The 20577-nt window shown below is 36.3% G+C and overlaps 1 protein-coding gene across 1 annotated transcript in view; it reads left to right on the top strand.

Moving 5' to 3' along the window:
• The first annotated feature begins 6137 nt into the window (after positions 1 to 6137).
• ADAM7 (ADAM metallopeptidase domain 7) overlaps positions 6138 to 20577 on the top strand; it is an 83914-nt gene continuing 69474 nt past the window's right edge. Inside the window, exons 1-4 of the mRNA XM_026519084.3 lie at positions 6138 to 6279; positions 9216 to 9278; positions 10271 to 10374; positions 14691 to 14767. Of these exons, the coding sequence (XP_026374869.3) occupies positions 6138 to 6279; positions 9216 to 9278; positions 10271 to 10374; positions 14691 to 14767 (386 nt within the window). The remainder of the gene's footprint in view (positions 6280 to 9215; positions 9279 to 10270; positions 10375 to 14690; positions 14768 to 20577) is intronic.

Here is a 20577-nt window from a genome sequence, read left to right as displayed (position 1 = left end):
CCAAATAACAAACCAAATATGACCAAGAAGTGAAACTAAGACTGAAACTTGGCAACTGAATTCAAAATCTGGAAGTCATTAGTGACATTGATGAGTAATTTCAGTGGAGTAGTGGGGACAAAGGAGATTGTCTTTTGTCCATGATTGGAGAGGCTCAAAGAAAGAATGAAGAACTAGGGACAGTGATTATAGATAATTCTTTGAGAACATTTTGTTGTAAAGGGATCAAAAAAATTTTTGAAGCTGCTAGATAGGCATGTGAGATCAAGAGACTAACTACAATTTGTTTAAAGATGATGAACATCACAGCTTGTTGAGGAGTGAGAAGAAGGTATGACATAGTCCTATACGAATATGGGATTTATGCATAGAGTCAGGAGTGCTGTCTTCTTGGGCCTGCCTATCCAACAGGAGAAAATCTAATTATATTGCATTTCATTTGATATCATGTCACCATTTAGCTTTTAAGTTTATGTTCTGTAAACCATTTTGACCTTGCTAAATTTAGTACATTTCTTAAAGCTTTTATGAAACAGAGTTAAGTTGAAGGTGAGAAATAACGTCAACCCCTCAATAAAATTGAGTTATATATATTATGCACAATTCATTAATTCATCTCAATCTATACAGCAATCCTATATAAAAAAACTCTATCATCTATAGTTTATCATGAAGAAACCAAAACTCTAGGAATATTAAGTAATTTGTTCAATGTCACTGGCTAAGTAATGTGATTATCAGAATAAGAGTGAAATGACTACAAACCCTATTCACCCTGGGTTTGCCATTTGCCAAGAATAACTTTATCCCTTTGGGTGACAGAGCTAGGCAGTTTGTTATGACTCTTGTTGCATTTATCACATGATGTTTGCTATGCATGTTAATTGATAAATCTGTAATTAGAAATAAAAAATATGATAGTGATTAAAAAAAACCCAAATTTGTCATTATTCTGCCAAGTCAAAATTCTTACTTACAATGAAGTTTTTAGAAAAGGAAAGAAAAATTAGTAAGTATGGAAACAGCATTTTGATGTTAAAAAAATCTTGGAGTTCAAACAATCTAACAATCTCAATTTATAAATTAGGCACTGGGGAGCAGAAAATAAGTGAGTTGCCTAAGGTAGTGGAATTAGTCACAGGAGAACATAGAGCTCCTGACTTTGAATCTAGTGTTCTTTTTGATGCACTTAAAACATGATAAATAGGCTGAAATTAGCTTCTACAAAGAGAATTACAAGTTTCGTTTGATTAATGTGGTTTTGGAGTACTTGATATTTCTTTTACAGCCAGACAGAAAATACTTTTTTTATTCCAGTATTTCTGTGTGAAGCTTTTCCCATTTCCATTATAATTTAAATATTTTTCTTTATTCACCTTATTCTCTTCGTTCACTTGGATTTATTGCCCCTTATCTCCATGTTTCTCTTCACAGAGGTGGTAGAAGAATAAGCATTTAGGGTCTACAGGATGGGCTGTTTCTCATTTCTGATTTAGAATACATTCTGCATCATCTGTCATCCTTCCTGGGGCATCCACTATTGAATACCCTCCTTTAAGTTTTTAAGAGGGTCTGGGGGATTGCTCTCCAGGTTGCTAGCTAGAAGGAGAGCAAGAAAAAATGTTGAGGAAAAGAGAGACACAGGAAGCTCAAGAGGGCAAGCCCAAAGGGTGTCTGGATTGTCAAAAGTAGAAAGTGGATGAGCTCTGCACAAAGCTGGGGTCCTCCAAGACTGTTTTCTGATCTTAGTGGTGATATGGAATGAACACAAGAATCTACAGTCTCAAAACCTCTCACGGAAACCACAATAAGAGTAGATTAGAGAACCTCCTATGAGAGGTTGCTTCACTAATTTGTAGCAAAGAAATAAGAAGAGAACAGAACATTCTCATACATATCTAATCTTCTTTAAAATCTGCTTTTGTCTGACATTTGGACTCCATGCAGTCCCTTTGATATTGAAATCTGTTCCAGGGTTCATTGTTTCCTGAAAAAAAAAAAGTTTTGTTTACTTTAGTGATCATGTTAATTTAAACAGAAAACTCTGACTAAGAAGTGAGAATAACATATAGACTAGTTACATCATAATATTGCTCTATACCAAGTGGCTGCACTTGGTAGAGTTTGGAATTGAGTACAACATTCTCCAAGCTTGAAAGATTGATTATAATGTAATTATGAAAAAGAATAAAGCTTTTATTCTTCCTCTCAAAGAAAGGGGCACCAGTATATAATAGAAAGAACATAGAGTGAGGCAGACATTTTCTTTTAATTTCTGCTTTCCATTTATTGATTATGTGACTTGAGTGAATTACAAAAATTTTTCTTCTTTGCAAATGCTTGGCTGATTCATCTGGGTTAACCATAGATAATGCTGTATCTGTAATATTTTAGACATGTTAGAAAGCTAGCTTAGCTGTAACTAATGCACAAAGACATCAGACAAAGGCCTCAAAGCCTTATCATTTACCATGACACCATAAATAATTGAGATTGCATAATTGGTGTTTAAAAAATTGTTTATTCTATTTCCCACAATTTTGACTGTAACAAAGGCAAGTTCAATATAGTTCCTGTCACCCAATTTAAAATGCTCTTTTCAACTGTCACAATGTATAAAGTTGGCAAATTTCATTTGATGTGTGGATGAGTATTTGTTTGGTTTGGTAATGGATCAGATACCTTGAGGACTCTTTCTTCAACTCTCTCTTGCTGTTGCCCTGAAAGAGTGACGGAGATTCTACTGGTAAGTGATCATTTGGATTAAAGTTATTTCAATTATCTTAGAAATTTCTGAAAACACATGAGAATGTAACCAGGCAAGAATCATGTTGCAAATTTTTTTTGCATTCAACAAATTTATATTAAATGCAGTATCTATATGCAAGACACTGCTAGGTTTGTGGTACCAGAGTAAGCAAAAGCAAACAGAAGCTTTGCTTTCTGGAGATTACAATCTGCTAGAGAAGACAAATAATCAAATAATTGGACCAGTAAGTGTGTGATAACCTAACACAAGTTTTCAGAAGAAAAAAAAAACTTTGGCATAAAGTTATCTGAGGTACAGCTTTATTTTAGAAGGAAGAGAAAGGATCTTCTGCATATAATTTCATTATTTTTAATAGATTCGTACATTCAGGGTTTCTGTTTCTTCTAGTGTCAATATGGACTTTTTACATTTTTTCCAAAAACTGATGTGTTTAATGTAGGTTTCAAAATTATTGATGTATGGTTATTCATGATATTCTTTTAGGTATAAAAGATAACTATCATATTCTTTTTTCCTAATTTTATCAACTTGTCTTCTTTCATCTTTGTCAATTAAATTATTTTCAACAAGAGAGGAGACTCTTGTTTCAGAATGAAACTTGGTCTAGACTGTGGGATTAGGGAAGGCTTTCCCTAGAAAGTGACCCTTGAACTGAAAACTGAAGAGTGAGGAATTGATGTGGCTACAAAGAGGAAAGGAGAGGACTCCCAAGTGGAGAACCATGCAGGTCCTGAGGCGTTTTGATGGGAGAAAGTATGGGTGTGTTGGGGCAAAGAAAGTAAGCCAAAGACCCTGAAGCGCAGAGATAAAAAAAGGGAGATGAAAAGTGGATGAAACTGGCACAGAAAAAGTAATAAAAACAAAAATAAACACTTACATAGTTCTTAAAAAATCAGTACTTCCCCAGCTTTTAATATGCAACAGGCACTGCTTTTAGATGACTTAGATAAATTACCTCTTTTAATCCTCACTACAAATGCTATGAGTTTAGTCTCATTTTGGGAAATGAGAGAACTGGGGCACAGAGAGATCAGATATTGTCCAAGGTGTGCAGGTAGAAATTGTAAATGCTGGGAACTGAACCCAGGTGGTCTGGATTTGAATGTATACCCTTACTCTACTATAACTCCTCAAAATTAAAAGTTAAATAATTATAGTTTAGTTTTATTAGGTGCTTACTATTACCAGACATTGTCCAACTTCTTTAATGTATTAGCATATTCATTTAATAAAAATCATTTAGCAATCTACTGTTCTAGGCTCTGAAGATATAGCAGTGAATAGAACTGCCAAAAACCCTCACGGAGAATACATTTCAAGGAAGAGAGGCAGGCAATTGAAATATAAATAAATATTTCACTTAGCATATTGCTAAGTAAATAAGTCAATCAGAGGAAGACAATTATCCTATGGTCACTCATATGTAGAATATAAAGAACAGAGCAGAGGACAATAGGGGAAGGGAGAGAAGACTGAATGGGAAGAAATCAGAGAGGGAGACAAACCACGAGAGACTCTTTACTCCAGGAAACAAACTGAAGGTTACAGAAAGGAAGGTGGGTGGGAGGATGGTGTAACTGGGTGATGGGCATTAAGGAGGGCATGTGATGTGATGAGTATTGGGTGTTATACACAACTGATATATCACTGAACATTATATCAAAAACTAATGATGTACTATATGTTGGCTAATTGAATTTAAATTTTAAAAAAGGAAATAAAAATAAATAAATAAATAAATAAATAATAAATAAGATTCCAGATGACATCTAATGCAAGGCAACAAAAGGCAACAGAGGTACCAGGATGGAAGTTAACATGTCTGCTTTGCCTAGAGATTTTGGAGAAGATCTCACTAACATGATGATATTTGAATACGGATCTGAAGGCAAAGCGGAAGAGAGACCTGTGGCTGAAAGGAGAAGAAACAAACAACAAGCAAAGCAGAATATGTAGGGCTTGTTCAGTAAAGAGCAAGGACACATGTGACAGGATCTGAGTGGGTGACAGGAGAGTAGAAAGTATGAATCCAAAGAACATCAAGCTAGATCATATCGATCCTAGAGGCTATCACAGGTCTTCAACTGCTACTCTGAGATGGGAAGCCATGGGAAAGTTTTTAGCAGAAGAATCACATAATGCGATGTGTTTTAGTGAGATCATTCTCATTGATGTGTAAACAATATATTGTGAGGGACTAAGAGAAAACCAGTAAGGTCAATCAAGAGGCTATATTAATAAACTAAGCTAGAGATGATAACATGTTGGATTAGCAAAACAGCAGTAAATGTGGTTAGAGGTGGTCAGATTCTTGATGTCTTCGGAAAATGGACAGCTGGATTTGTTGATGGATAAGATGCAAAGAGGGGGAAAGAAAGGAATCAAAGATGACTCCTGAGTAACTGAAAAGATGGAGTTGAAATATCTTTTTTTATAGTAATTTTTTATTTTGTTATGTTAGTCACCATCCTTAGTTTTTGATGTAATGTTCCATGATTCATTATTTGCATATAACACCCAGTGCACCATGCAATATGTGCCCTCCTTAATATCTTAAAACAAGAAAGACTGTGGAAATACCAGGTTTGATGAAGAAGTTCAGAAATCTAGCTTTGTACTTGTGTTTGAGATATCTATTAAATATTCAAGTGAAGATGTTGAAAAGACAGTTGTTTCTATGAGTCTGAAATTCAAAAATGCTTGGATTAGATAAATAAAGTTAGCAGCCATCATGTCACAGATGATATTTAAAACCGTGAGGTTAGGTGAGAACTGCTTTGTTAGTGACTATATATAGAGACAGGTGATAAGAGTTGAGCCCTGGGAATCTGGAATATTTAAACACTGAAAAGAGAAGAAGGATCCAATAAAAGCAACTAAGAAGAAGCGCTGAATAAGCACAAAGTTGATCCATGGTATACCATGAGCTAAAGTCTTCAAAAGGTAGAAGCTATTGTGTCAAATACTGCTAAAAGGTCAAGTTAGTGGGGATTGAGAAATGACCACTGGATTTAGCAAGGTGCAGCTCCTCAGTAGCATTGATGAGAAGTATTTTGTTGAGTGAAGGATAAAAAATTTGATTGAAGCAGTTTCAAGAGCAAATGGGGGTAGAGGAATTGCAGACAAACTGCACACTCATCTTTTAAGAAGATGTGTTATTAAAAGAAGTCAAGAATGGGATAGAAGCTGGGTGGAGGAGACAGTGATCTAAAAGGAGACAGTGATCTAAAAGATCTAAAAGGAGGAGACAGTGATCTAAAAGACAGTGATCTAAAAACATCTTTTAAAAAATGGACAAAAATGACAACATATTTGCAAATATACAATTCAGATGATGGAGTAGCAAAAGAGAACAATCACCAGAGTGATGACATTGGATGGGGAAGAAGAAATGGAATCCAACATATTAATGGTGGCTGGACCTTACAGGCATGGGCAGTCTATCCATAGACTAGAACTAGTCTATATTGGCACACATTTTGGAAGTGTGGTAGATGTGATCATAGAAGGTGAGATTTCTTCCTTCTGGTGATTTCTCTGTTTCTTAATGAAATAGAAAGCATGGTGATCAACTAAAGTAAATAAAGGAAGATTTGAGATTTGAGGAGAGGAAAGAGAATATAAAATAGTCAACTAAGAAAATTGGCGAGGGGCGCCTGGTTGGTGCAGTCGTTAAGTGTCTGCCTTCGGCTCAGGGCATGATCCTGGTGTTCTGGGATCGAGCCCCACATCGGGCTTCTCCGCTAGGAGCCTGCTTCTTCCTCTCCCACTCCCCCTGCTTGTGTTCCCTCTCTCGCTGGCTGTCTCTCTCTCTGTCACATAAATAAAAAATCTTAAAAAAAATTGGCGAGTAAATGAACCATGGAATGTAAGATTGCCTTTCAGCACAGATTCATTTAATATTCATACTGTCCCATGAGATACATGCTATTATGCCCAATGGCCATTTTATAGATGAGAAAACAGAAGTACAGAAATATTTCATACTTTTTCCAAAGCCACAGAGTTAAAAAGTAGCAGGCAATTTACCTTTTGAGGTTTTAAAGCCAAGTGAATCTTAATGCTAATACCAATGACAAACTATTGAAGCATTTTCAACAGGCCCATGACATGTTCAGATTTGTATTTTGAGAAGATCACACATGTTGCAGTAAAATCAAAGAGAGTCTATAGGAACTTGGACTATGACGGAGGCAGAAAAGTTGGAGAAAAGATGTCAGGATATTTTTTAGAAGGTAAAATAAACATACTTCGTAATGGGATGATTATGAGAGATATCAATGATGACTACTGGGTTTCAGACTTGCAATGTGGAATGGAAAATTGACATCATTAATGAAGGCAGAGAACAAGTTTTGCACCTTCTAAATTTGCAGGGGCTTTGAGCCCTTCCAATAAAGATGTTGAGTAGAGAGCTGGCTGTAAAGGTTTATAACTCAGGTGGCTAGAAGTATAAATGTGAGGCATAGTAGAGAGATGATAATTAAACTATAACTGAAGATGAGATGGCTTTGGAGCAAGCATACAGTTGGAGGAAAAAAGGTATAGCATAATACCTTCAAACTCCAAAATTTAAAGGTTGGATAAAAGAATATATGCCCACAAATAGCCAGAGAGCTAGGAAAATGTTAGGAAGACTGTGTCAAGGGAGCTAAATAGAATATTTCAAGGGAGGAGTTATGGTGCCAAATGTTGTTAAGAGGGAAAATAACATAAAGAACCAAAATATCCATTGGATATAGAAATTATGAAATTATTGGCAAGATCAGTCAGTTATATCAGCAGAAGAATGAAGGCAGATGCCAGAGTACAATGTGTTAGAATGAGCTGGAGGGGAGAAGACTGCCACAAGAAGTAAAGATGAACTTTGTGAAAAGTTTAACTGAGAAAGGAATGAAAAATAAGGTGATGGCAGGGGTCTGTGGAATATAGGATTAAGGGTAGGATTTTTTGAAAGGGAGAGACTTGAACTTATTTAAATGTCAAAAGAAAACTTCTAGTTATCATAGATTTTTTTCAGTTCATGAGATTAGAGGTATAATCAATAATGTGAGGTGGGGGGAAGACAGAATACCAAACACAGAGAAGGGATGGTATTGGCAAAGGGTATCTTCTAAAATAGTAAGAGATCACAGACATACAGATAGTCTTATACAGGTTCTTTGCACATTTGCCTATTAATGTTTTATTTTTTGTATTGATTTGAAAGAGTTCTATATTATGATATTTACCTTTACCTTTTATTGTATATATTGCATACATTTCTGGAGTTTGTCTTTTAATTTAAATTTATATGTGATTTATGGCATAAATATGTTTTCTTTTTTTATTATTGTGTTCAGTTAGCCAGCATATAGTACATAATTATTTTTCGATGTAGTGTTCAATGATTCATTAGTTGTGTGCAACACCCAGTGCTCATCACAACCCATGCCCTCCTTATACCCATCACCTGGTTACCTCATCTCCCCACCCCCTTCTGCTCTGTAACCCTCAGTTTGATTTCATAAATAAGTCTGGATTAAGGTGGTCAAAAGTGCAAACTTACTGTTTATAAGATAAAGATAAGATAAATACATACTAGGGATATAATCTAAAACATGATAATTATAGTGAACACTGCTGTATGGTATATTTGAAAATTAAGAGAGTAGATCCTAAGGGTTCTCATCATAAAAAAAATCATTTTCTTTCACTCTTTTTTTTTATCTGTAGGAAATGATGGATTTTAACTAAATTTATTGTGATATGACTTAACGATATGAGTACGTCATCGTGCCATGTACCTTAAACTTACACAGTGCGATATGTCAGACCTCAATAAAACTTCTGGGGGAAATCAAGTTATTTTCTCTTGCCTCAGGACTTTGGGTTCTTTTATCGGGGTGGGGGTTGAGGGTGGAGGTGGAATATGGATGAATATCTTGTGTTTTTTTACAGCTTTTGAAAGGCTATGATGCCCATGCCCCACATGGCACAGACTTTTATTTAGCTAGAAAAAAAAATAAGTTCTCAATATTTCTATCTAATTTTTATGAAATTTTCCTTTATAGTTTCTACATATGGCGTTCTTCACATGCACTTTCTTAAACCTAAGTTTCTATAAACATTCTTCAATATTTTTTCTAAGACACACATGATTTTTTTCACTTTTGAATTTTTAGTACACCTAGAATTATATTTATATCAGGCATGAAGTAGGGATCTCTGCCCAGCCCACCTCCACCACAGCACGTCAGTGGTGCCTTCAATTAGTACATGATGTCCACCCTCCAGGCTTTAGCCTCAAGCACCTCACAGGTGATGCAACACAAGCAAGGAACGCTTCCTTGTGCTAGATCAAAACCGCCTATCCACCTGTTAGGTTCTTCCACCCTGCTGTGGAAGCAAGGGCAGGGAGCCACACACATCTTTTCTCAAGCACCTGTGCCCCTTCTTCCACCAGAATCATTCAGAATGTTTCCCAGGAGTTTGCTTTTCATGATCGTACTCATGTCTCAGATTAAAGGTATGTCTTAATCTTTTTATCAGGGTTTTCTTACAAGGCTATGAGGTAATGTCTCTTTAGTCACGGAGTTTAAATGACAAATGATAAAAAACATTAAAACGCATTGATGATTTTGCTGAGGACATAGCATAGGACTTGGACTAGTTATGGCTAATATTGAGATTCTATGATTCTATGAATTACTTAAGCGGTCTTACACACTCTGATTTACAGTGAGGAGGAGGAAGGAGTGGACATTATTTAATATCTGCAGTATAGAGACACTGCACTAGCCATTAGCCACTGTGTACATTAGCCTTGTACAATCTTAAGTTATTATCTCCACTTTATAGATAAAGAAATTGAGAATAATATCTTCCGATCAGAGAGAATAGATACAGTATTTATGGCCATACTGCTAATAAACTGGTGAAACTTTGACTCAAATAATAGCAGACTCTGAAAATCTTATGGTCTTGCTTCTTTATCACTCTTCAATGAGGTAAGCAGGGCTCATTCACAAGTGGATGACCACCACTTGTGAAGACTATTTAGCACTGATTCAGGAGTACCTAAATCCTTTTTACAAGGGAGAGCCTTGTATTTAGCTAGGAGAGTTAAGATTTCAAATGCAAATGTCCCTGGGAGATAAAATCAATCAGTAATTTACACTGAAACAATCCCCTCCAGTAAAGGCTTTGACGTGTGGCAGAACCCAGAATCAGGCAGGAGGAGATTAAGATGAAGGTGGTGACTGCAGAACAAAGTGAAAAGATGGAAGAACCTAAAAGATCTATTTTTTTTACCTGTTTTCCAATTTTGCTTATATTTTCCTAATTTGGAAATATCAGTCTCAATTTCCTTACCTGTTAAGTGGGGGTACTACTTCATAGTGGTGTTGTACACGGCTGCTAGTTGGGAGCAAGTGAACTCTGTGAGAATAATTCTTATCCAGTCACTGTGTGTGAATGCTAATGCTGGATGTATTTTCCCCCTTAAACATTTCCTTTCAGAAAAGATAATCCTCGGAGTAGAAGGTCAAGAAGTGGTTTATCCTAAAAGGCTACCTCTGATGCAGAAGCGAGATGTTTGGCACATCCATGATTATGACATACCGGTACATGTTTTGATTTAATAAATATGATTTATTACTTTCACAGGATATATAGAAAGCAACCTCTGGCTCCAATCAGAAGTGAACAAGAGAGGAGTCTTGATTTTTCTGAGAACTCCCTCTCAGTTTCCAGCATGCACTTGGGGTAGGGGGGAGGTTGGGGAGGATGCAACATTTTGATGGATTAAGAAACAAAATGGGGTAAAATTTGGATTTTAGAGAGTGCCATTTAAAATTTTCTCTAAAACATGAGGATTTCCACTAACAGCTTTCCAGGCTGATTTAAGGCAACCTCATTTGTTCTCAGCTGGTGCCTATGGAATATAACCTCTGAGCATTTTGCTTTCCCAGTGATGTAATATGCAGGTTTACTTGCTTTACAGATTCAGCAGCAAAGTTGGACAACTTTCACAGGAACACATTTGGCCTGTTGCTTAGAATAGTGCTTATTCAGGTGTTAAAATGTAAACATTTACAATTTTATTTTCAAAAGAAACAAATGTTTATTCAGACAATATGTAATACATATAATGGGAAACAAGCTTCAAAATAGTAATTTTCAATTCCCACTACTATAGAAGACATTCAAGGTCTTACATATTTATTACCAGGCACTTGCATTGTGGGCCTGAACTTTCTAACTTGGTCCATGGAGAATACTGACTGTCACTTTGCCCCAACACTCTTTGAGAGGGCAAACTTTTCCTAATGCAACTACTTTTCTTCCCTCCACCACTAGGGGAGACAGCCTTCCAGGCTTTCATTTGTTAGGTTCCTCAGTCATAAGCAAGACACATTTCAGCTTCCCAAATGATCCCACTAAGATGTCTTTCCCATGGTTTAAGATAATGAAAAAGCAGCTCTTCATCTGTTGCCATTTGGAGATAATGTCTAACCATTTTTCTGTAATAATCTCCTTATAAATAATGTTTTCTCTTGATCTCCAATTCCTTTATCCTTTATTCCTTCTTAAACCTTTTATTAATATAACATTGCATGTCAACTATACTTCAATTTAAAAAAGCTTTTATTGGTTGAAGTTTGGTACTCATCTAAGAGGGCAGAACAAGCCCTCTATCACCATTGTGCAAATCAAGACAACAATCCCATTATAAATATACAAGATAGGCCTGGACTGGGGCAGGAGATACACAAGATGAGTTTGAAGCATCTTATACTACTGGAAAGTAAGGAAATTCTCAAGCAAACAAACAACCCAAACTTGCATTGATGGGAGTATGTCAAAAGAACATAGGAGCCAAATGAAGGAGCTCCCGATAGTCAAAGAAGGGACAATTTGAGCAACAAAATTAATAATGTAGTTTTGGACTTTAATAAAGTATAAATTAATATCTGTGAACTCATACTGGTATAAATAAATAATTGAATAAATAAATAAATGGGGAGAATAGATAAATCTCCCATATATAAGAATTAAAAAATTGATGTAGACACTCCCCTTCCCAGGAGGTGGAGCATAACTCCATACCCTTTAAGTATGGCCTGTGCATAGACCCTTCCAAAGAATAGAGTGTGGAACGGGGGGACACAGTATAAACTTAGAGTGGAGAAAGGCTGACAAATGCTACCTCAGCCTGGTGATAAAGGTAATCAATAATCATCATCAGTAATAAATCATGTTGATAGTAGGTACTCTTAATATGATGTGATAAAAACGGCACTTTATTTTGTTGTTTTCTCTCAAATCTCCACAATTCCAGGGTAGGAATGAGAAAAATATTGGAAAAACCTTAATTAAGGAGCAACCTATAAAATACTTGATCAGTACTCCTCAAAACTGTCAAGGCTGTCAAAAAATAAGGGAAGTCTGAGAAACCGTCATAGAGTAGAAGAGTCTAAGGAGGCATGACAACTACCGTAACGTAATGTGGTGTCCCGGATGGGATCCTAAGACAGTGAAAGGAAGGTAGACAAAAACTAAGGAAATCTGGATAAGTGTACACTTTAATTGATAATGTCAATCTTGGTTCATGAGCTGTGACGAGTACACCGTAAGATGTTAACAATGTGGAACCCTGGGTTGTGGCATACACAGGAATGCTCTGCATTATCTTTCCAACTTTTCTCTAAATCTAAAATGATTCTAAATAAGCTCAAATTTTAAAATAAAATAAAATTCTAAAATAAAACACAAAGTTAAAAATTCTGTTTATATAAGAACAATATTAATGACAAGATTAACAAGAATGTCATATTTGACAATATTAACAATAGTGTCTGAATATTAGCTAATATGAAACGCATAATCACACATTCAAATTTTACAAAGTCCCATTATACCACTTTGTTATTCACACACACCTGCATGTTCATCATGTTGTAAACGGGATTCAACCTTTCTTATCTGAGTAAGTACCTGGTTCTTGCCTGCCAACTGTATTTATAATGAAGTCCCAATTTTATGTTAAACTTGCAATAAAAAAAAATGCCCTAACTAATACACAGCTCACATTCAGCAAACACAAAACTCCCCTCTCCCTCCCTCAAAGTTGTCCCTCTTCAGAAGACCCTCCTTTCAATAGCATAGTTTAAACAAACCAGAAGACTGAGGGTATTTTTTTTTTTGAGAGAGAGATGTAGAGAGAGAGAGGTGGGGGGGGGAGAGAATTCTAAGCAGGCTCCATGCCTAGTGCAGAGCCAAACATGGGGCTCAATCTCACAACTCTAGATCATGACCTGAGCCGAAGTCAAGAGTGGGATGCTGAACTGACTGAGCCACCCAGGTGCCTCCTAAGGGAATTCTTTACTCCTCTCTTTTGCCTCCCCCACCAAAAAAAATCACAAACTTTGTGCATTCTAACATGTAAATATCCTTTGAAATTATCTACTCTCCCTTTTTCCTGCTGCCACTCCCCTGCCCAAGTGACCTATATCCCATCAACAGCCTTTAAATGCTTTTCCTGCCTACAGTTGTGATTTTTGCTAATCCATTATCTGTAATAAGTAAGCCATTTAAAATACCATACCTACTTCTGCATTTTTTTGCCTAAATCTTTTTCTTCTCTTTGGTCTTAGGATAAGATCCAAATCTTCTTAAGTGGCTAACTAGTCTGTACATGATTTGGCTCCTTCTTACCTTTTCATTTCTCATATTTATTCAACTTACCCTTGATTCTCCAGCTACCTTGAACTTTTCTGGGTTTCTCAAACATGTCAAGCTCCTTCTCACCTCAGGGCCCTTGCATGCTCTGTTCTCTGCCTCTGATTCCTCCCTCACACAGTCAGTGCATTTCACCTATTATGATACTTATAATACTCAATTACATTTACTTGATTTTCTTCTTTGCCAAGCTGTGGTTTCCATAGGGGCAGTGACCTCTATCATGTGCACCATTGTATTTTCCAAAGTATCACTGTGCCTGAAATAATAGCTATTGAATACATGAGTGAATAATAAACTAAAGAAATGTGCTAGATAAATGACCAGTAACTATGAATCCTTAAATTATAAATAATCTTATAAATCACAAGGAAATAAAATACCACAAAAGAAAATATTTAAAGGACATAAGTTAGGAATTCATATACAAATATGTAAATAACAAAATAAACTAAACAAAAGAAAAATATCACTTCCAAAGGTTATTAAAGAAAAGTTTGTCACAATAAGTTATCATTTCATTAATGTTAATATCTAAGGCAAGAAAATAAGAACCACTATAAATTTTTAGTGAAATTCTAATTTTGTGCTTCCTTTCTTCAGGGTTATCTTGCAGCATTTATCAAACATTTTTTTCCATGTTGCCAACATAGGAATGATGTCTAACTATCGTGAATACCCAAGTCAAATTTCTGGTCTGGGTATAGGTTAAATAAATTCACATTGTGATTTTCAGCCATAAAATACATACTATAAAAGAACATTTATTGGAATAGGAAAATGGTCATGGTCATGATTTATTTTTATGTGAGAAAGTAGACTATAAAACAGTACACCCCAAACTGTTAGCGATACATAAACAAAAGATCTGTGGGTGAGGGGCAGAACTGCAAGGACACAACAACTTGGTATCTCTGGTTGAGGAGAGAATATATATATTTTCATTTCATTTCATTTTATAACTAGAAAAAATGCCCATCAAAAAATGTAATTAAAAAATAACTTACAAGCAAAATCCTCCATATATTGGCTCTCATAAATTCAGCCTAATCTATATTTATCATTTTGCCTGGCTGGACTGCTGGACCGCTGGGTATACTGATAAAGTCTAATTTCTCCCTGCACCCACCCCACTCCCCACCCTAACACACACTAAATGAGCACACATTTAAGTCACATGATGGATATTGTTTTGCAGGAAACATATGAAGAAGAATTGTTGTATGAACTAAAGCTAACTAGAAAAACCTTAATACTTCACCTTTTAAGATCAAGGTAAGTTCTATTATAATTCAATACCTTATAGATTTATTGGTCTGTAGTATCCCAGTTTTTGTAAAAACTGCCAGTGAAGTGAATTCATCAAGTCACTGTTACCTATATATAGACTGAATTCCTACTCTTCTAATATAAGCCCATCACATTTCAACATTTGAACAACAATTAGAGATGCTGCTGTTCAGTTCCTGAGTTACCCTCTATTTGGGGTACTTGGAGCCTTTGAGTTTCATATACTCACTCTAAAAAGAGAGTTAATACATTACTTCTTTGTGAGTCAGTAGAACAAAGGAAATTTGAAAAACATGGTTTTTAGAGTGACTGCTAAGTTATTTAAAATAGGTATCAAAACAAGTTCTTCTGGAGAATAAACTAAGAACGGGGAAGAATTTACTTCATCAAGCTACCTTGTGTCAGCTGAATAATTCTAACTCCTTTAATTTCTTCAATTAGCTTTCTCCACAATCTTTGTGCTGTTATTGCTGAATTTCTATAATTTTCCTTTGACCATTCCTAAAATCATAAAGAATTGTCAAATGTTAAGAAAAGTGGAAGGATAACTCTACTGAAGAATTGAGACTCTGGCCTATTAGCTAAAAACAGCAACAAAAAATATAAAACAAACATCCTTTCTTCTACTCTCGAGTTGCCTGTTGGACAAATGTGCAGAAATATAATTAATCAAATAACATAATTATATTGATAATTTATTCAGACTCTGCATACATTCTCAGAATGGAAGAGGGATAACATCTATTGAGCAATTTCCATGTGCCTTTTCTCAAAGTTCTCTCTTAGTTCCCACAATATTATACGAAGCAGATGTTGTTTTACTTCTATTTTACTGAGGAAGAATCATAGATTCACTGAAGTAAAAACTTGTCAGGGTCACAATGCAGATGATGGTGCTGATTCTCTAACTCAGATCTGCCTGCTTACAAAATTACCCCATGCTGCCTATACCTCAAGTAGCCAATCTTATTATATTAGCTATCGTTTAATTCTGTTAATCAGCCTGGAGTGGTATATTATAGAATTGTAGACATACAAAGCAGTTTGATCTGATATTGATACCTCTGATGGGCAACATTACCCTTGTCCCCTCAGCAACATGAAGAAAGTGAATTTAGTGCATACAATGGAGCCTCCCATTGTGAATATTATTTATTCAGATGTTTTCATATCTTATGGTTAACAAACAGAAACTTTCAATGATTCATTAGTAAGCATATCACCAAGTGCTCATCATATCACATGCCCTCTTTAATGACCATCACCAAGTTACCCCATCTCCCCCACCCACTTCCACTTCTGCAACCTTCAGTTTGTTTCCCAGTCAAGAGTCTCGTGTGTTTTGTCTCCCTCTCTGATTTCTTTCCATTCAGTTTCCCCCCCCCACCCCTATTGTCCTCTGCACTATTCCTTATGTTCTGCATATGAGTGAAACCATATGATAATTATCTTACTCTGATTGACTTATTTCACTCAGCGTAATACCCTCCAGGTCCATCCACATTGATATAAACGGTGGGTATTCATCCTTTCTGAAGGCTGAGTAATATTGCATTGTGTATATATACCAATCTTCTTTACCCATTCATCTATCAATGGACATCTCGGCTCTTTCCACAGTTTGGCTATTGTGGACATGGCTGCCATGAATATTGGGGTGTAGGTGCCCCTTTGGATCACTACATTTGTATCTTTGGGGTAAATTCCTAGTAGCACAATTGCTGGGTGGTAGGGTAGCTCTATTTTTTACTTCCTGAGGAACTTCCACACTGTTTTCCAGAGTGGCTGTACCAGCTTGCATTCCCACCAATTGTGTAAGAAGGTTTCCCTTTCTCCTCAACCTCACCAACATTTGTTGTCTTCTGTCTTGTTAATTGTAGACTTTCCGACTGGTGCGAGGCAGTAGCTCATTGTGGTTTTGATTTGTATTTCCCTGATGCCAAGTGATGCGGAGTATTTTTCATGTGTCTGTTGGCCATTTGTATGTCTTCTTTGGAGAAATGTCTGTTCATTTCTTCTGCCCATTTCTTGACTGGGTTATTTGTTTTTTTGGGTGTTGAATTAGGATAAGTTCTTTATAGATCTTGGATACTAGCCCTTTAACTGATATGTCATTTGCAAATATCTTCTCCGTTTCTGTAGGTTGTCTTTCAGTTTTGTTGACTGTTTTCTTTGCTGTGCAGAAGCTTTTCATTCTAGATGAAGTCCCAATACTTCAATTTTGCTTTTGTTTCCCTTGTCTTTGGAGACGTGTCTAGCAAAAAGTTGCTGCAGCGAGGTAAAAGAGGTTGCTGTCTGTGTTCTCCTCTAGGATTTTAATGGATTCCTGTCTCACATTGAGGTCTTTCATCCATTTTGAGTTTATCTTTGTGCATGGTGTAAGGAAATGGTCTAGTTTCACCCTTCTACATGTGGTTGTCCATTTTTGCCAGCACCATTTATTGAAGAGACTGTCCTTTTTCCACTGGATATTCTTTCCTGCTTTGTCAAAGATTAGTTGACCATAGAGTTGAGGGTCCATTTCTGTGTTCTCTATTCTATCCCACTGATCTATGTGTCTGTTTTTGTAGCAGTACCATACTGTCTTGATGATTACGGCTTTGTAATAGAGCTTGAAGTCCAGTATTGTGATGCCACCAGCTTTGGTTTTCTTTTTCAACATTCCTCTGGTTATTTGGGGTCTTTTCTGGTTCCAATCAAATTTTAGGCTTATTTGTTCCAGCTCTGTGAAAAATGTCAATGGTATTTTGATAGAGATTGCATTGAATGTGTAGATTGCTCAGGGTAGAATAGACATTTTAACAATATTTATTCTTCCAATACATGAGCATGGAGTGTTTTTCCATTTCTTTGTGTCTTCCTCAATTTCTTTCATAAGTGTTCTGTAGTTTTTAGAGTCCTTTACCTTCATAGTCCTTTACGTTTCTGGTTAGGTTTATTCCTCCGTGTCTTATGGTTTTTGGTGCAATTGTGAATGGAATTAATTCCTTAATTTCTCTTTCTTCTCTCTCATTGTATAGAAATCCAACTGATTTCTGTGCATTGATTTTATATCCTGTCATGTTGCTGAATTCCTTTATGAATTCTAGATTTTGGGGTGGAGTCTTTTGGGTTTTCCACATAGAGTATCACGTCATCTGCAAAGAGTAAGAGTTTTACTTCTTCTTTGCTGCAACACCGCCTGTGGAGCCACAGCATGATTCAGGAGAAGGATGAGGCATAGACAGGTTAGCTTGTGAAAGAGAGCATGGGTGCAGGGGACGACTGCCAGGCGCGCTACTGCCAAGAGTGCGATCTCCCTGAACAGCTGCAACCTCACGTATTTATTGGCAATAAACAATCAAAGACAATCAAGGGGATGATCTGTATCACATCCTAGTGAATAGTAGTACATCACGGGGAAGGTCACGGGATTAGATGATGTAACGTTCAGCAAGTGAGGCCTATTCTTAAACATCTTCCTATGGACCCCATGGGCCATTGTCAAAAGCAATCAAGTTTTGGCTGGGGCAGCGTTCTTCCCCTTAGCGGACCAGGCATTCCACTTATTATCTGAGGGCAGCGTTCCACCCTGAGTGAGCTGGGTGTTCCCAGTTGCTGTGTAACCTGGGCATTCCTGACCTCTATACAAGCCAGGCGTTCCCGACTGCTGTGCTCTGATGTTTATGCTAAAGCCCTAAAGGTCACAAACATGTTTTCCTATTATATCCTTAGCATAAGCTCTCAGCCAGGGGCTGCTGCACTTCTTTGTCAATTTGAATGCTTTTAATTTCTTTTAGTTGTCTGATTGCTGAGGCTAGGACTTCCAGTACTATGTTGAATAACAGCAGTGAGAGTGAGTATCCCTGTAGTGCTCTTGACTTTAGAGGAAAAGCTCTCAGTTTTTCCCCATTGAGAATGATATTCCTTGTGGGCTTTTCTTAGATAACTTCTGTGATATTAAGGTATGTTCCCTCTATATCTACACTGTGGAATTTTAATCAAGAAAGGATGCTATATTTTGTCAAATGCTTTTTCTGCATCAATTGAGAGGATCATATGGTTCTTGTCCTTTCTTTTATTAATGTGATGCATCACATTGATTGATTTGTGAATGTCAAACCACCCTTGCATCCCATGAATAAATCCCACTTGGTTGTGGTGAGTAATCTTTTTAATGAACTGTTGGATCCTATCGGCTAGTATCTTGGTGAGAATTTTGGCATCCATGTTTATCAGGGATATTGGTCTGTAATACTCCTTTTTGATGGGGTCTGTCTGGTTTTGGGATCAAGGTAATACTGGCCTCACAGAACGAGTTTAGAAGTTTTCCTTCCATTTCTATTTTTTGAAAGAGCTTAAGAATAGGTATTAATTCTTCTTTAAATGTGTGGTAGAATTCCCCTGGGAAGCCATTTGGCCCTGGACTCTTGTTTGTTGGGAGATTTTTGATTACTGCTTTAATTTCCTTGCTGGTTATGGGTCTGTTCAGGTTTTCTATTTCTTCCTGTTTCAGTTTTGGTAATTTATAAGTTTCCAGAAATGCATCCATTTCTTCAAGATTGCCTAATTTGTTGGCCTATAGTTGCTCATAGTACGTTCTTAAAATTATTTGTAATTCCTTGGTGTTGATCTTGATCTTTCCTTTTTCCTTCGTGATTTTATTAATTTGAGTCCTTTCTCTTTTCTTTTTGATAAGTTTGGCTAGGGGTTTATCAATCTTATTATTCTTTCAAAGAACCAGCTTCTAGTTTCACTGATCTGTTCTACTCTTTGTTTCCATTTCATTGATTTCTGCTCTTATCTTTATTATTTCTCTTCTCCTGCTTGGTTTAGGATTTATTTGCTGTTCTTTCTCCAGCTTCTTTAGGTGTAAGGTTAGCTTGCGTATTTGAGACTTTCTAATTTTTTTGAGAAAGACTTGCATTGCTATGTATTTCCCTCTTAGGACTGCCTTTGCTGTATCCCAAAGTTTTGAACAGTTGTGTTTTCATTTTCATTTGTTTCCATGAATTTTTTTAAATTCTTTAATTTCCTGGTTGACCATTCCTTCTTTAGTAGGATTCTCTTTAACCTCCACATGTTTGAGTTCTTTCCAAATTTCTTCCTGTGATTGAGTTCCAGTTTCAAAGCATTGTGGTCTGAAAATATACATGGAATAATCCAAATCTTTTAGTACTGTTTGAGACCTGATTTGTGACCCAGTATGTGATCTATGCTGGAGAACGTTCCAGGTGCACTAGAGAAGAATGTGTATTCTATTACTTTAGGTGGAATGTCCTGTATATAACTGTGAAGGCCATCTGGTCATTCAAAGCCCTTGTTTCCTTGTTGATCTTCTGCTTAGATGATCTGTCCATTGCTATGAGTGGGGTGTTGAAGTCGCCTACTAGTATTGTATTATTATCAATGTTATTGATATTAATTTGATTATTAGTTGTTTATATAATTTGCTGCTCCTAAGTTAGGAGCATATATATTTACAATTGTTAGATCTTCTTGTTGGATAGGTCTTTAAGTATGATATAGTGTCCCTTTTCATCCCTTTGGTTTAATATCTAATTTGTCTGATATAAGGATTGCTATCCTAGCTCTCTTTTTTGTCCATTAGCATAACAGATGGTTCTCCACCCCCTAACTTTCAATCTGGACGTGTCTTTAGGTAAAAGATAAGTCTCTTGTAGGCAGCATATGGATGGGTCTTGCTTTTTTCATCTAATCTGATACCCTGTGTCTTTTGATTGGAGCACTTAGCCTATTTACATTCAGAGTAACTATTGAAAAATATGAATTTAGTGCCATTGTATTACCTGTAA

Source organism: Ursus arctos, unplaced genomic scaffold (genome assembly GCF_023065955.2).
Source record: "Ursus arctos isolate Adak ecotype North America unplaced genomic scaffold, UrsArc2.0 scaffold_11, whole genome shotgun sequence".
Classification (NCBI taxonomy): domain Eukaryota; kingdom Metazoa; phylum Chordata; class Mammalia; order Carnivora; family Ursidae; genus Ursus; species Ursus arctos.
This window is presented reverse-complemented; position numbering and strand designations above follow the sequence as displayed.